The 16,102-nt window shown below is 40.9% G+C and overlaps 1 protein-coding gene across 1 annotated transcript in view; it reads left to right on the forward strand.

Annotated features, from left to right (window-relative positions):
- The window catches only part of GABBR2 (gamma-aminobutyric acid type B receptor subunit 2), an 878,387-nt gene that overhangs the window by 428,244 nt on the left and 434,041 nt on the right, over positions 1 to 16,102 (forward strand). Inside the window, exons 6-7 of the mRNA XM_065399110.1 lie at positions 8,085 to 8,276; positions 11,241 to 11,477. Of these exons, the coding sequence (XP_065255182.1) occupies positions 8,085 to 8,276; positions 11,241 to 11,477 (429 nt within the window). The remainder of the gene's footprint in view (positions 1 to 8,084; positions 8,277 to 11,240; positions 11,478 to 16,102) is intronic.

The raw sequence follows: 16,102 nt of genomic DNA on the forward strand, positions 1-16,102 counted from the left end.
GCATAGCCACATTTTAAAAAGAATTATGAGACCTGTGGAAGGATGTATGTGCTGTGTCAGTGATTGTTCTGTTCTCAAAACACAGACTAGTTTCTTAACACCTTTCAATAATGGACAAATAGTCACATCCAAGGATAAAGAAAAAGCAAGCAGTGAATTCTACACATGAAATGCTTGCTTTCCTAAACATAAGTATGTTTTCTCTGTTCAACAAGCATATGGTGGCATAGAACATAGTAGCTCTACAAGTTGGGGTATAGAGGGTCAAGTCCCTAGCTCATTAGATGTTCATCACATACTGACTTACCAGTAAATAAGTTCAGTATCATGGCTGATGATTAATAACTAGTAAACAGTTATTGATAACAGATAAAGGTTTTTGAGTTAATACTCATTTATTTATGTATCATGGTTATTACAGTAGTGCCCTAGGGGCTAGCCAAGAACAGGGCCACATAGCACTAGTTACTGTACAAACAGAGTAAGAGACAGTCCCTGCTCTGAGGAGCTTAGAATCTAAATAGACAGGACAGAGACAAAGTGGGGGGAAATGGATAGAACAAATAGGCAGAGTGAACAATACGATGGCTACAAAAGTCATGTTAGTACCATGAGTTTTGCTTTTGTTTTGTTTAAATTCTTTTACTGACTTTAGGTCAGGAAGGCATAGCTAGAGGGAAAGACAATGGACTGAAGGGGAGTATAGGACTTAAAGCAAATAGGCACTCAGCAAAGGGGATGGACTGTTGAGCAAAAACTGCAGAAAACAGTCTGATTAGTAGAGCTGGCCAGAATGTGGGATTTATGGTTTGCTGGAAATTTTGCCTTTTTGAAAATTAATTTTGTTCTGAATTGTAATGAACCCAGTTGTTTATTTAAATTTCCCACAAACCAGAAATTCTGGTCTAGAACATGCTGGTCTAGAAGGCTCCTATCTCATGACTGCGGACTCTGGCTCTGACTACTAGGTCTGGCTGCCCATGACCCGGCTGTGATATATTTAGGATTTTGAAGGGGTCAGTTCTGAGTGGATCATTTATATAAAAATGAGTGTCAATATGTCATGTAGGCTCATTATTAATCATGACATATATTTTGATTCAAGTACTCCAACAGCTATGCTGAGGTATTTTGACTGGGAGTGCAATTATTTAATTAGCAAAATAAAGGTATGCTGCCAGATATTTGATTTCCTAGGTGTACCTTCAGGTAGGTGCACTAGAGGGTAGGACTGATCTCTTCCAGAGATGTAATTTGGGATTATAAAAGTAAGGTGCTATTGTATTTGGACACATTTTCATACTGGAGGTTATAATTTGAATGCTTGGTGGATAGGCCAGAAATATACCAAAAGGCAATCTCAGGATCTGCATAATTGTCTGTGTATTCCAAAATGTCATCGTTTTCACTTGGCCACACTCCAAAAAACCTGTATAACTGAAGGAGAAAGGCCACGGGTACAAAGCACATTAGTCCTACTCTACGCCACCCCAAGATTGGAACAGAAGTCACCTGAACATTAGCCAGCATCCTGGTAAACGTTTAAACAAATTAACTGATTCAACCCCCAGTGAAGCCAGTGGGAGTTTCCACAGTGACTTCATTGAACTTTGAATCAGGCCCTGTCTGCTGAGGAGAACATAAGAAGGTATACATTGCACCAATTTCAGCTCACAGTCTTTAAGTGGTCCTTTAGATAAACTTCTATTAAATAATCAGAGCAAGATTTATGCGGAACTCCTGATACAAAACTACAAATTCCCAGGACTTGATTTGCTCCTTTTTAAATCAATGTGAGTTTTGTATTGACTCCAATGGCAGTAGGATCCAGCCCTTCATCTCTTCTTTTATTTTTCCATTTTCTCTTTCACTTTTCCTTTTGGGGCTATGCAACAGCATTGACTTTTAATGGAAAATGGTGTTATTAGAATAGCATACATACTAAAAATGCCTACGGAATGCAGTATGTGTAAAAATTTCCAAAACGCCTTCTTGTTAGAGCTGTGGAGTGTTGCTAGTGCTGCAGAGTTGTAACTGCTGCTAGTACTGTTGTTCTTGGAGCTCAGATGTTGGCTGCACTACCAGAGTGCAGTGTGTTGATTCAGCAGACCTCAATGTTATTCATAAAGACCATAGGCTCAGTTTGGTGGCGAAGGCACTTGGCCAATTTTGTTGTCAGCAAACCAAGGTACTAGCGCTCTGTCCAACAGCTCATAGGGATGCTAACCCATGTGTGCCTGTGACAAGGTAGAGGCTGAGTCAACATAACAAGATGGTGTCCCCTAGGCCAGTGGCTATCAATGTTTCCAGACTACTGTACCCCTTTCAGGAGTCTGATTTCTCTTGTGTGTCCCCAAGTTTCACCTCACTTAAAAACTATTTGTTTACAAAATCAGAAATAAAAATACAAAAGTGTCACAGCACACTATTACTGAAAAATTGCTGACTTTCTCATATTTGCTATCTAATTATGAAATAAATCAATAGGAATATAAATATTGTACTTACATTTCAATGTACAGTATGTAGAGCAGTATAAACAAGTCATTGTATGAAATTTTAGTTTTTACTGAATTCCCTAGTGCTTTTTATGTAGCCTGTTGTAAAACGAGGCAAATATCTAGATGAGTTGATGTACCCCCTGGAAGACCTCTGTGTACCACCAGGGGTACATGTACCCCTGGTTGAGAACCACTGCCCTATGCCAATACAAAGATGCCCTTCCTATGACTTCTCCATTTATACATTGATACAAACAAGTTACATATTACAGTCCAGATGTTATTAGTTATCACCCTCATACCTTGTACCTGCTAGTTTGAACAAAACCTCCTCATCCATTATCCTGTCATCCCATCCTTATCTTTAGGAGGGGTCAGTGTGTTCTTGTAGTAATGTGTTTTTGTAGTCACTTGAGAGATCTCTGTATTTTTGTACCATTCTCTCCAGTCAGGAATGTGCTTATTTGGTTAGCTGACACCTCGTGTGTTACTATTCTGCAAAGGCCTACTCTGGATCATTGTCTTAGTTATGCTCAGGGCTCCAGCAAGGCCTATACACCTAAGTCCACTTTCAAAAGTTACGTAAGCACTTGAAAGCCTACATTTTATGGGAAATCAATGGGACTTAGGCTCCTAAGTCACTTATTGGTCCCTATATATATTTTAATGACCTTTTGAGGTTGTTTTAAGTTTGCTTGCTGTGGATGAGGTGATTCAGCTCATTATTGGTTTTACACTCCCCAGTGCCCAAATCTGTTTTTCTGAAAGCAGTACACTCTGTGACTGGTAACAGGCAGAGTTTCTTGTTGGCTTGCATTTCCCTTTCATTTTTCTATGGTGTCTCTGTTTCTTCTGCTGTTTTCAGAGTGTGCTGTATGGTTGTTGTAAAGGAGCCATTAAAGTGAATGTTGTTTGTGGACCGTGCAATATATTCTCATTCTGCCTTGGTTAAACCATCAAGGACAACTGAAATAAGGCAGTATGCAAAATGAGGCTTTCAGACAAAGCCCTAATGGTATTGGATATATTTGTCACTGTCACCAGCTCCTGGTATGGTCTTTTGAGTGGACTGACTGGCCCTATTTAATTTGCCCACAGTCAGGGCAGTTCTTGGACCCTCATCTCTAATTAAGTCTAGCAGTCTGTTTCAGCCTCTTGGCTGTGTTCATGGAGGCAGCCTGGTGCAGGAGAGTTGCCTGTTTACTCTCCTAGACCCTTGTGCCTCCTTTTCTTTGTCTGTTCTCTTCTTTATAGCAGGCCTTGTTTCCTCTGTTGGCTGCAGCTGTGTGTGCCTGCCTCCATGATTGGCACCTCTGGCAGCTGTATGGGGGTGTGGTCAAGCTGCTAGCCTGTAAACAGGAGACGATCTCCTTCCCCTTCTGTCTATGCTCGCTATGGGGTTTGTAGACCCCATTACAGTCCCATTATCTGATGCAACAAACCCAAGAGAACAAAGGTAAATCAGATGACAGTTTTATCATGCAGCAACCAGCGGCATTAGAACAATTGGTAGAGTGGGGATACTGAAAGCCATTGAAGAAAACTGTAAATCCTGTATATGATAGAAGCCACTTCAAGCCAGAAGGTCCTGCCATGCCCCCCAGAACCCCTAGTTCCAGCACCCCTGGCAGCAACTTAAGAATGTTCCCCCGCATGCAAAGTAAGATTTTTTTTTTATAGCTGGAACACACCTTCATTGGATGGATGAAGATGGATACAGGATTATCAGTGCAAATGTGACCTTAGTTAAGATTGAGGTTCCATTTTGCATTTAGAGCATGGATTCAAGCTCTTTGTAATGTAAGAAAAATATAACATGTTCTTCCCAAATGTGCCACACTTGCTCTATGACTATCGAATACATTTTCTGAGAATTTACAAATAAATCTCTTAATAGGTTTGAGTTAAAATTAATTAAAACTTGTCCTTTTAAGAAATTTAATATCTATGTCTGTTATTCCTGTGTCCCAAATGATCATAATAATGGAATAACCGACTCTTCAAACTTTCGGTATAGTTAAAATTAATTCAAAAGTTATGCATACCCTATATTGGAAGAAATTAGTAATTATGCCAAGACATTAAAAACTGTTGTATCTAATTAATTGTTATATAGACTCTAGACAGGGCCAGTTCAATGGCCATTGAAATATCAGAGTGAACTCAACCAGTCATTCCCCTTCTTCTATAGCCAATTTGTATGCAATGATTCTGTTGGTTAAAATGAGTCTGTGGTGTGAGGGAGTCTGACTGGAATATGTGTCAAGAGTAGAGCTGTGTGGGAACCGGAATGTCCATACCATGGAACATTTTATATTAAAAAAAAATCATTTAAAAAAAAAGTGAAATTTTTCACAGAATGAACATTTTTGAAAAATTCTAATTTGGAAGAACTGAAACAGAATTGTTTAAAATTGTCATGCTGTGTCTCTGGCTCCTAGCCAGTTGCCCAGGAGCCCACCAACTTCCCCACCAGGCAAGTAACCTGGGAGCTGGGCAACTGGGAACTTGGTCAGCCCAGAGAGCTGGCCAGATAGGAAGATTCATGATTATGCATTGGCTGCTTTGTATTGCTCTGGTGATGCAAAGCAGCTGTAAACCTAGTTTATCTGGCCAGTGCACTCTGTTTAGTGCTACTCTAGTGTACTGATGGAAGTGTCAGAGAGCTTATTCCTTCACTCTCAGAGAGCTTATTCCTTCACTCTCACACTTCCCTGGTCCTTCTCGCATGAACAGAGAGCAACAATACCCGAAGTCCGAAGGTGCAAACAATTCGATGTTTATTGGGGTGAACTTCCAGCAAGCTTAAATCCAAGTTCCTTTTTCCTTATTTTCGAATCCCAACTTAGTTCCTGTTTGCCCCTAATATATATAGTAATATTTTTAGCTATACCTTAACCAATCATTCTACTAAAATTTACCTAACCAATCCTAACATATTGTAACATGATTAGCTAACCAATTATATCCCACTACCTTAATTAGTTTACACCCAGCAAAATTAATTATACAGCAGACAGAAACAATTACAGAACCAGACAGAGACCATGCAAATAAACATACAAAACAATGCAGAAGTGAGGATTTCACAACTACATCTATACAGATATAAGTGTTTTCCAGCTGTGTCTATTGATAAGTGAGTTCTTACCAGACAGAAAACTATCAACCTAAGTTTCCTTTTATATCTTCTAGGCTCTTTCCTTTCTCTGGAGGTGATAGGAATATCAGGACAGGATTGTATTCCTAACAGCCCAATAGCACCTTATTTCCATGTGACTAGTTTGGAATGTGAGGATGTGACCATACATTTCCCAGTTTATGGCTGCCTCTGCTGCTTAGCCGAAGGCCTTAGCCTAAGAACCAGGCCTCAGACTGTTACAGTGAGAGAAGGCTCTTACACATACAGAAAGTGATTTTGATTCTTTCTTTTATACCTCTATAACTAGCTAAGTGATAAGAATACACCTAAATTCTTAAAGTGTAGGCCTTTACAGACAGGCCTGAATATCTATATCCTAACAGGAAGAAAAACCCTTAGATCTGCCCTTCCGCAAGTCTTGGAGGAATGGGGTCAAGAGCTCTTGGAGCTGCCTCTGTCACAGGCTTGGGGAGAGGATGATGAACCTCTTCAGCTGGAGGCAGAGCAGGGGTGTGCAGTGGAGCAAGGTGCACATGGGTGATGGAGGGGCAGAATTTCTGTTCGGCTCGGGGCACAAAATTAATAGCAGCGGGGCTGGGGAAGTACGGAATTGATGTGGGACTATGGGGGTGCACAATTTCATTAAGATATAGCTTGGGGCACACTCAGGTAATTAATTGGTATTTTGGGGTTCTGGGAGAAGCTGAAGGCCCTCCACTCCATCAAGCAGCACATTATATACATAATTTGTGTAACTTGATCTAAACTGAGTTCCTGCAGCTGGGGCAAACAAAATTGCCTTGCACACTGTAAATTTGTAAGAGTTGGCAGCACTGTAATAGTCCAGGCAGGCATAAAACCCAACTCTAACATTCTTCCTACACCTGGTCATTAACCTCATTTGGGAGTTGTCCATGTTTCTATTTCTTGCTTTAACATTTCCATCTCATCTTCAAGTATCCCCAGGGCCTTCTTCAGATCCTCTTTGGAGTATTTTTCATAAGGATTGTATTCTGAGTAAGCAATGCTTCATATTCATATCCTGGCTAATTCCCTCTTCTGCTCCTAGTCTGTTCTCTATAAGGATGATGCAGATGGAAAAAAAATGAATATTTGTAAGAATCTCTTCCTTTTTCAGATTTTATGAAAGTCTGTTACATTTAAGGGTTTTAGGGTTGTATCATATACTTCTAAAAGACTTGGGCATCTGTTTTAGCTCCATTACATGCCTTGCATCTCTAATATCCCACATATTTATGAGGAAGCAAATAAAAATGAAAATTACTATTTGAAGAGAACTGAAATGTCCACAGGAAGACATCCAGCAGCAACAAGGAAAGAGAATCTTCAGGAAAGCTTTGCAGATTTTATGCTAGATAAAGGAGACTTTCTTTCACAATACAAAAGTTCAGGATTCCTTTATCAACCATAACAAATTCCTCTTCTGCATGGAGAACAAATTTTCATGTATGTTACCATACATGTCTGAAAAATAAAGTATTGTGGATACCTCTGTTTTGTGTAGCTAAAGTAAAACTTTCAGTCTCTGTGGGATTAATGGGCTCTGCTCAATGTTTTGAAAAGTAGATTTCAGTATTAAATAGTTTATTATTTAAAAGAGAATATCTGCAAAAATTGTTTGCCATGCCACAAGCTTTACCATTGCTTCATACTTCTCAAAACACAAATGTCTAGTTAATGTTTCTCTTCAATTTATTTTATCACATCACAACATGAACATTTGAAACATTGTGAATTTTTGTCTTCTGGATTACAGGCTGATGATTTTCTGGTTATATTCTTTCCCTAATTCTTGTTTCAATTTTGGATGATTCTTTATCAGTTGATAAGACTTTAATGTCAATATTGCAGCAGAAGGTTACATTCTGCTCTGATATTATGTCATTAATTGAAATCAAGCCTGCTTTACCCAAGGAAAAATAATATACTGACTGTGTTTAATATAGCTGTTTCACACTAACAATGCATGTTTGTGCATATGCACACCTACTCATCTATTTCCACTCTTCTCAGACTGAGGTTGAAAGCCACCTTATAGAGGATTTCTTATGGAATTGCTCCACTTCCCTCAATCGTGTTTAGCTTCCTTTCCCTCCCCCTCCCCCCTTCTCCCCGACCGCCTTTTAGATACCAAGTACTTTTTTGTTCCTCTACTTCTAATTAAACTGGATTTGAACAGCTTTTGACTTATTATTTTCTAAAATGCTATCTTCATGTACATAAATTTGGAAACAAAAAAGAAATAAATCTGCAGAAATTTGTTAGAAAATAAGTTATTTAAAATATTTTTGCATTCTTTAAATATGCAGTAAATTCATTATGTAGAAACAAACAAGAGAGCTTTTATTTCTGATGTTTTTTGTAAGTGTTTTGACCAGTAAACTGCTCAATGTCTACTGATTTTTTTATTATTATTGTAGGCTTATGATGAGGAGATGTATGGCAGTAAATATCAATGGATCATTCCTGGGTGGTATGAAAGTTCATGGTGGGAATCTTGGATTAATTCTTCACAGTGTCTCAGCAAAAACCTTCTTACTGCCATGGAAGGTTACATTGGAGTGGATTTTGAACCTCTCAGTTCAAAAGTGATAAAGACCATATCAGGACGGGTTAGTATCTTTCTTTCAACTACTTTGCAACATTCAAAAATATTCCTCTAATGTACATATTGTTTTGCCTGTCAATTATTTAAAATTTGATAACTACAGAAAGAGACATTGTAGGGTAGCTTTTTTTAATATTTTGTGTCTTTGGGTAAATTTAGTGATCAGGAAAGAGAGGGACTAATAACTATCAACAGAAATAGTCAGAGTACAGCAAGCATTAAGCAATCCCTCATCTCTCACCCCAGATTCTCCACAACAATCGTCTTCTTCTGCCATGTTTTTGTGTAACCCTCATTCTCTTTTCTCCTCCTGCCCTCATTTTATCTCCCTTGTCTATGAGTGGACCCCTAAACAATCTCTCTTTTCCCTCAAACCCCCGGCCCTTTCCTCATCATCTTGCAGACCTTTCCTAAGTGTCTGCTGCTTCATTTCCCTTGGAAAAGACTCTCAACAGCGCTGGGAACTTTGGAGCAGGCCCACCCCTCCAGCCCCACGATGCTGGGGATCAGGGGCGGCTCCAGGCACCAGCGCACCAAGCGCGTGCCTGGGGCAGCAAGCCGAGGGGGGCGGCCTGCCGGTCGCTGTGGGGGTGGCAGTCAGGGAGCCTTCGGCGGCATGCCTGTCGGAGGTCCGCCGGTCCCGTGGCTTCGGCGGCAATTTGGCGGCGGGTACGCCGAAGGCGCGGGACCGGCAGACCTCCCGCAGGCATGCCGCCGAATCCGCATTACCAGCGGACCTCCCGCAGCCGCACCGCTGAAGGCCGCCTGACTACCATGCTTGGGGCGGCAAAATACAAAATAGAGCCGCCCCTGCTGGGGATGAATGTCTACGAAGCACAGGAATCCTTAGGGCTCTTAGAACCAATCTCCGGTTGCTCCACATTCTTCCTTAGGTTTCCCCAAGTTTCACCTACCATTCCCAGTCTCCTTTGTAACCAATTTATGTCCATCTCTCTGCCTCCCTTCTCCCACATTTAGATTTCCCTATCTGGTCCACATCCTGCTGCGTTGTCCTCTCACTTTACTGCCCCTTTCCCAGGTCTCTCGTTGCCTCTTCCATGACTCATTTCATTTCCACCTCCCCGCTTCCCACCTTCTGGGGTGTCCCTGAAGACTGTTCTTCTGGCCAAAGACTTTTTAGGGCCCAAATGAGGAGGAAATCGCTGCTGCTGGCACAGCTAGGAGGCAGGTAGCCTGCCTCCAAAGAGCAGTGCTGCTATTGAGTAGCCTTTCTCAGAAGGTGATGCTGAGTGTAGAGCACACCAGTATTACTACAGGTAACTGCAAGGCACAGAGGGCAACCAGATCCTATGTTTTTGGTGCCCCTTACAGTGGGATGCCCTAGGAAGCACCTATTATTAGACCTAGAACTAAGGCTGCCACTGGCAATTGCCAGATTTCCAAACACTTCTTTAATCAGAGGTGCTCATGTTTTTCCATGAGTCACTTCTTGACATCGATGCTTACTGTAAAAATGTTAAGTACTTTAACATTCTGATTAAACAATGTCAGTTCATTTCTTTTTAATTATCATCCTTATTATTTACTTATTTGCACTTGGATAGCAGCTGATATGATTATCCTTCTCCTCCAGTATGCTATTTTAAAACACGTAAGATATTATTTCTTCTCTTCTGCAGGGTGATATACAGATAAAATCCCTCTCCCTGTTGTCTTTGTTCTTGGATTTTCCCTACAGACAGATACACATACATACCCTTAAGGCAGTAAAGCACAAGCCTTATACAAAATCCCCACATTACAATCCACAGTACTAGATACTATGTGGGCAGACAGATCATTAGAAACCTTTTTTGCTATCTCCTTCCTTAGCTGTATATTTTATTTATACTCGGTAAACCCTGATCCTGCAAATTGTTAACCTTACTAGATCTCTGTGACTCACAGGATTGGATGCGCCCCAGATTTTAGATAGATAAATATGCAGAATGCCAGCTTATCACATAACCACGTGTATGATTTTTGAAGGTTCTTTGTCTTTTCAAGATGTTCTTTATAACACTTTCGGCTTGTCTACACTACCTGCCGGATCAGACATGATAAATTGACCGCTGAGCACTCTCCCATCGACTCTGGTACTCCACCAGAACGAGAAGCGCAAGCGGAGTCGACGGGAGAGTGTCAGCTGTCGACTTACTGTAGTGAAGACACCGCAGTAAGTAGATCTAAGTACGTCGACTTCAGCTATGCTGTTCACGTAGCTGAAGTTGCATATCTTAGATGGACTCCGTGTGGTAGTGTAGACAGGCCCATAAAATGTGTTGTGTGTATTCTGTATTTTGTGTTGTTTCTGTATAAAATATAATGCATGAAGTCCCAGCCCATGAATAAATGGGCCCGATTCTCCACTGCTGTGCCCTCATGTAGTCATTCACACCTGTGCAGATTGAGTGCAAAATGCTACCATTCTGGAACTCATTGCAACAAGCTATTACTCAGGTCAAGAGCTTAGCAAGATTCTGAAACAAAACAATAATAACAACAAAACCCTAGACACTTTTGTGATTTTTTAAAAAATCACTTACATTAGGAAAAAATGATGAGGTTATAAAACCTCACTTCAGGGCATACCCCAACCTCTGTGACAGAGATCAGGAAGAATCTTCCCCTTTGGTAATTCTATGGATCACCAGCTTGCAACCCAGGATGCTGGATGTGTTGGAACAGAAGACTGATGTATGAAAGTAAAATTACTTTAAATGGGTGCTTCTTACATACACAGCCTGTGCAATACATATTCATCTCTTTCTAGGCTCTTTCCCTCCACCTCCCACCATCACTCTTGAAATTAATAAGAATGCATGATCTCATGGGATTTTAACTCTTTCCTAGCGCTTGCCTTAAAAATCTTTTCTATATCAATGGGACACTTAAAAAATGAAGGTTCAGGACCCAAAATCTGTGAAGTCCTGAGCTATGTTGTGAAGTTTTATTTCCTTCTCCACAGACGCCACAGCAGTATGAAAAGGAGTATAATGACAAACGGGGAGATGGACAGTCCAGTAAATTTCATGGTTATGCCTATGATGGAATATGGGTGATTGCCAAAACACTGCAGCGGGCAATGAAATATCTCAACACTACAAACAAACACCAAAAAATTGAGGATTTTAACTACACAAACCACAAACTTGGCAAAATATTTCTGGATGCTATGAATGAAACCAACTTCTTTGGTGTAACGGTAAGTCCTAAGCTGTTCTTATTCACTATATTTTTAAGTCAGTATCCAAAGTATTCACATTACATTTTTTAAATAGTTGAAAAATAAAGGGAGGTGTGTATGTGCAATTCTTGTGTTTTGGGAGGTTTCTGTCCTCCTTACTTACTGAATTGTATGTGGGCCAGATCTTCTTTGTACCACTTCAGCAGAGCACTGAAGCATGTGCTTAGCTGAATCGGGCTCCTGGTGCACTGTGGCAGCTTTGTGCCTCATTGCTGTCAGATACAGGCTGTAGAGGTAGCACTCTGGCCCCAGGAGGACCGCTCCAAAGAAAGATGAATCCTCTGCTGCTGAGAATCTGATCCATGATGCATTATCTATGTTTGATATGTAAATAGTTAAGCATTCAAGTGCTTCTGGTTTTGTGCCAATTTCTTCTTATAGAAAATATGTGTCTTAGTGTGGTACACAGTGTGATTCATATATGATAACTCTGTTTCCCTTCCTAGTCAAAGGTGAAATAGGTGTTGATAAAGAGCAGATACATCAATGTTTTGGAAAATTCACACATATACACGTCAGTATGTTAGGATATGCATCATGAGGTATTAAAGGAAGTAGCCAAGAACTTAGGCCCAAGTCCTGCAAGCTGCTTCACTTGTGAGTAGTGGTACCCTGGCGCTGAGTAGTTTGTACCTTATGGACTTAACTGATCTATCGACCATATTGGAAACCTAATGAAAACCAGGGAGCTTGTGAAAGATTGGAGAAAAGTACATGTAGTGTCGATCTTGGGAGTGTGGGGGTTAAAATGGGGAAGCAGCAAGAGAAGTACTCAACTTGAGTTCCATCTCTGCATCTGTGTGCAGAGTTACTACCAAAATCTAACTTTCATGTCTTGTCTTGTAAAATAATGAAACAACTACAGTATCAAGAGAAAGATTCCTAAACTTTTAGAGAATAACAAAAGCATTAATCTGTAAAATCAATCCCACACAAATTTGATATATTTATTTTAGAATTACAAAATTAGTGAGTGTAATGGTCAAAATCCTCAGATGACGATGCCGCCTTATGGCTCCTTGATCCTTGGGCTGCCAGACACCAGTATAGTCTTGAGGAACAACTCAGCATGTCCCCAAGGGTCTGTAAGTTGTACAAGCTGCAATAGACCCTAGGTGGCAATTTTAGCAGCTAGAGATTGATGAAATGCTGGGATGTTCTTGTAACACTTTCTTTTCCCCACTACATGCTTTACATCGGATAGCTGAGAGGTGGGGGTAAGGGGCAGGAGACAGCGGTGTGGTGCTAGCTACACCAGTCCTTCACTACTCAGGAATTTCCCCAGGTAACCATTTCAACCAGCTTTAAGACTGCTTTACATTATTGGAGCAGCACAAAGCATCTTTGGTGGGACCAAGGATCTAGCCCAATATATCTACAGCCAAATTCTGTTCTCAGTTATACCCCTTTAAATCTGTAGTAACTCTTTTGATTTCAGGGAAGCGGCTTCAGGCTTTTAGGAGTGTAAATCAGATCAGAATATGGACCTTAAGTTTTCAGAAGTCATTTGATAGTGTGTCTCGCAAACTGTCAGATGTACATTAAAAGTACAGCTCCGTTCAGAGTTGATACAGAGCTGTACTCTCCAGGGGGATCTCTGGGAGATACTCTGCCTCAGAATGAGTGCCTTCCAGAGCTCCACAACATGCCTGGGGAGAGAGCCTGCCACTACACTCACCTGGGCAAGCTGCATGCTTGCTGATTAGCACCTGTAACGCTAAGTGAGTAGATATGGAATGGGGACTTCAGATAATGTGGATTGCTGGTGTGGCATGGAGGTAGCAGTCCCTGCACTTATCTGAACACAGGGACTTCACATTTCATGTGGTTTTGAATAGAACACATAGAAGATGGGAAGGCTCCTTGGCTGGTCCCTGGTAATCTGTACAGCTACGTAACAACCTGTCACAGCCTGGGCACAAATTAATTCTGATAATTTTAGATATTAACTCATCACTTGAATTCAAAACAGGTTGAAGTAACGTAAACAAAGGGTAATCATATATGGCAAAAAATGATGCTGGGGGAAGTGTCTAGTTGCCCACACCAACAGTCAGTGGCAGGATTGGTTTTATTTAATATCATCACTAAGTATTGTAGCATTATGATAGATTCCATTTTGGAAATACTTATATTACAATAAAACTGTTCAAGGAATATTATTTAGGCTACAATGTAAAAGAAAAACATTCATGTTTGGATATGATAGAATTTACAATTGCCCATGCAAATTTAATTCTGACGCTTACTCATTCTTGTTCACTGAATGAGGCAGGGGTCCGGTGGGGAAAAAATGTGATAATTTAATTAAAGGTGGTATCATAATACATATGCTGAAGAGGGCTGAATTAATATTGTACAGAAAACTGAAAATCAGATTTCTTAACGTTCCGGTATTTGATTTTGAAATGGTGCTTTTTTAACAAAGGTTTTTGTACATAATTGCTTACTTTTTAAAAGAAAATACAATTTTCTTTGATATTCAACTGTAACTATCATCAGCAGGGTTTGAACCCTGCACCTCTTGTATTGTAACACAAATTACTATCACATAAGTTGTAGAACAAGGAAGGGTAAGTGATAATAGGAGAAAGCTGCTAATCCAGCAAAGCGATTGACCACGAGGTACAAGTACTGCTTCCAGGGGATATCTGGAGGATTGCCTACCTCTCTCTTCTCCCACTTAGCCCAGAGTTAGGGAAGCTGCTGTTTCATGGGGTACCCCCTGAAAGGTGTGGGGAACAGGCTCCTGGGGCCATGTGTTGCCATTCGGAGGTGGTTGTGGGGTCACGTTGTCTCACTTCCTGTCCCTCCCCTGCAAAAGTGTTGTGGGAGCTCTGGCTCTGTTTGGTTGCATGAAGGATTTAAAGAGGGTAATGGCTTCATGGATCAGTTTGGGGAAGTGTTGCAAGCATAAGAGTCAGCAAGGAAGAGGGCACAAGAGCACTTGGGGGGGAGGAGATAAATAGAGAGGGGCAGAGCTAGGGACGGCCCTTAAGGATGAGGGCAAGACGCTTGAATTTAATGTAGTGAATTCAAGGCATCCAGAGAGGAAGTTGATTTAATCGGTCCAGGAAGGTGATCGTAGCAGCTGTATTTTTAATAGACAATGTGGGTCAGGGAGGCCAGAGAAGAGAATATTGCAGGAGCCTAGACAAGAAATCATGAGAGCCTAGATGAGAATTTTAGTTGATAGAAAAGGCCAGATCCCAGAGTTGTTACAATGGAAAAAAGCAGCAAGATATGGACGTGGCTTAGATGTGTGACGCACATTGTTGTTGACTCTTGTGATTTTATCATAAGTCTCACAATATTTGGCATTTCACTTAAAGCCCAGCTTCTGTAGCTAGGTGATTACATGAGACTCACATAAGAATGGCCATACTGGGTCAGACCAATGGTCCATCTAGCCCAGTATCCTGTCTTCTGACACTGGCCACTGCCTGATGCTTCAGAGGGAAAGAACAAAACAGGGCAATTATCTAGTGATCCATACCCTGTCGTCCAGTCCCAGCATCTGGCTGTCAGAGGCTCAGGGACACCCAGAACATGGGGTTGCCTCTCTGACCAGCTTGGCCAATAGCCACTGATGGATCTATCCTCCATGAACTTATCCAATCCTTTTTTGAACCCAGTTATAATTTTAAATTATCTCAATTTTTGTTTAAAATGTAGGTAAGTTTCTAACACTCATGGAGAAAAACTTGTAAACATGATCGCTAAAAAGTTCAAAAGCCAAAAAATGAATACAAAGAACCCAACATTTATTATATGTTAAAATCTCATGATTTTAAGTCAATCTCATGATATTTTGGAGGCCAGACATAATTTTTGAATGCTTGGGGTTGACAATACTGAGTCCAGAAGTGAAGTGAGAGTCAGAGGCAACAGCCAGGTGTTGGGGTGCAATCATGATGGTGATGATGAGACATCTAGGAGGATATGTCAGAGAGCCAGATCTACATGTGGGATGCACAGAGATGTCTCAAGTCTATGAACCTATGACAAAAATATAAAAGTTCTAGTAATTGAGCATTTTCTCAATACCTCAGGAGCAGATCAGGGCCCATCCTGTCACCGGCACAAGGGAGTAGACTTCAACTCTGCATGACTAATGCTCAATAGCCCCCCCCACCTTGAGTGGATGGAGCTCTATCTCCCCCCAAAACACCTGGTGGCATGTCAGTGGTTCTGCAATGTAGCCCTGTTGCACCTGGTCACCCTGCACCTCCCCAGAGCAGCAGGGTGACCAGGAGTGAGACTGTGGTTCCCTGAGTTGCATTTTCCCTCCTGGGATGCTCCTGGGGCAGTGACCCCTTACTAAAGGTTAGATCACAAAGTGAATATCAGGCCCTTTGTTTTTCCTTTCCCTCTTTTCCATGTCCACCTCTTGTTTAATCTTGACAGCACATCATGGTAAAAATGATAGATTTTATTACCACAGTCTTGGTTGTGAAAGGAAAGTATTTAATCTGAGATGAAGAAGCATGACATTTTAATTTTTAAACTATTCTCAGAGGAGACATGAAAAGTGAAAACTCATCTATGAACTATGTTTCTTTGAGAGGGGAAAGAGACAATGT

This window comes from Emys orbicularis, chromosome 2 (assembly GCF_028017835.1).
Source record: "Emys orbicularis isolate rEmyOrb1 chromosome 2, rEmyOrb1.hap1, whole genome shotgun sequence".
Lineage (NCBI taxonomy): Eukaryota > Metazoa > Chordata > Testudines > Emydidae > Emys > Emys orbicularis.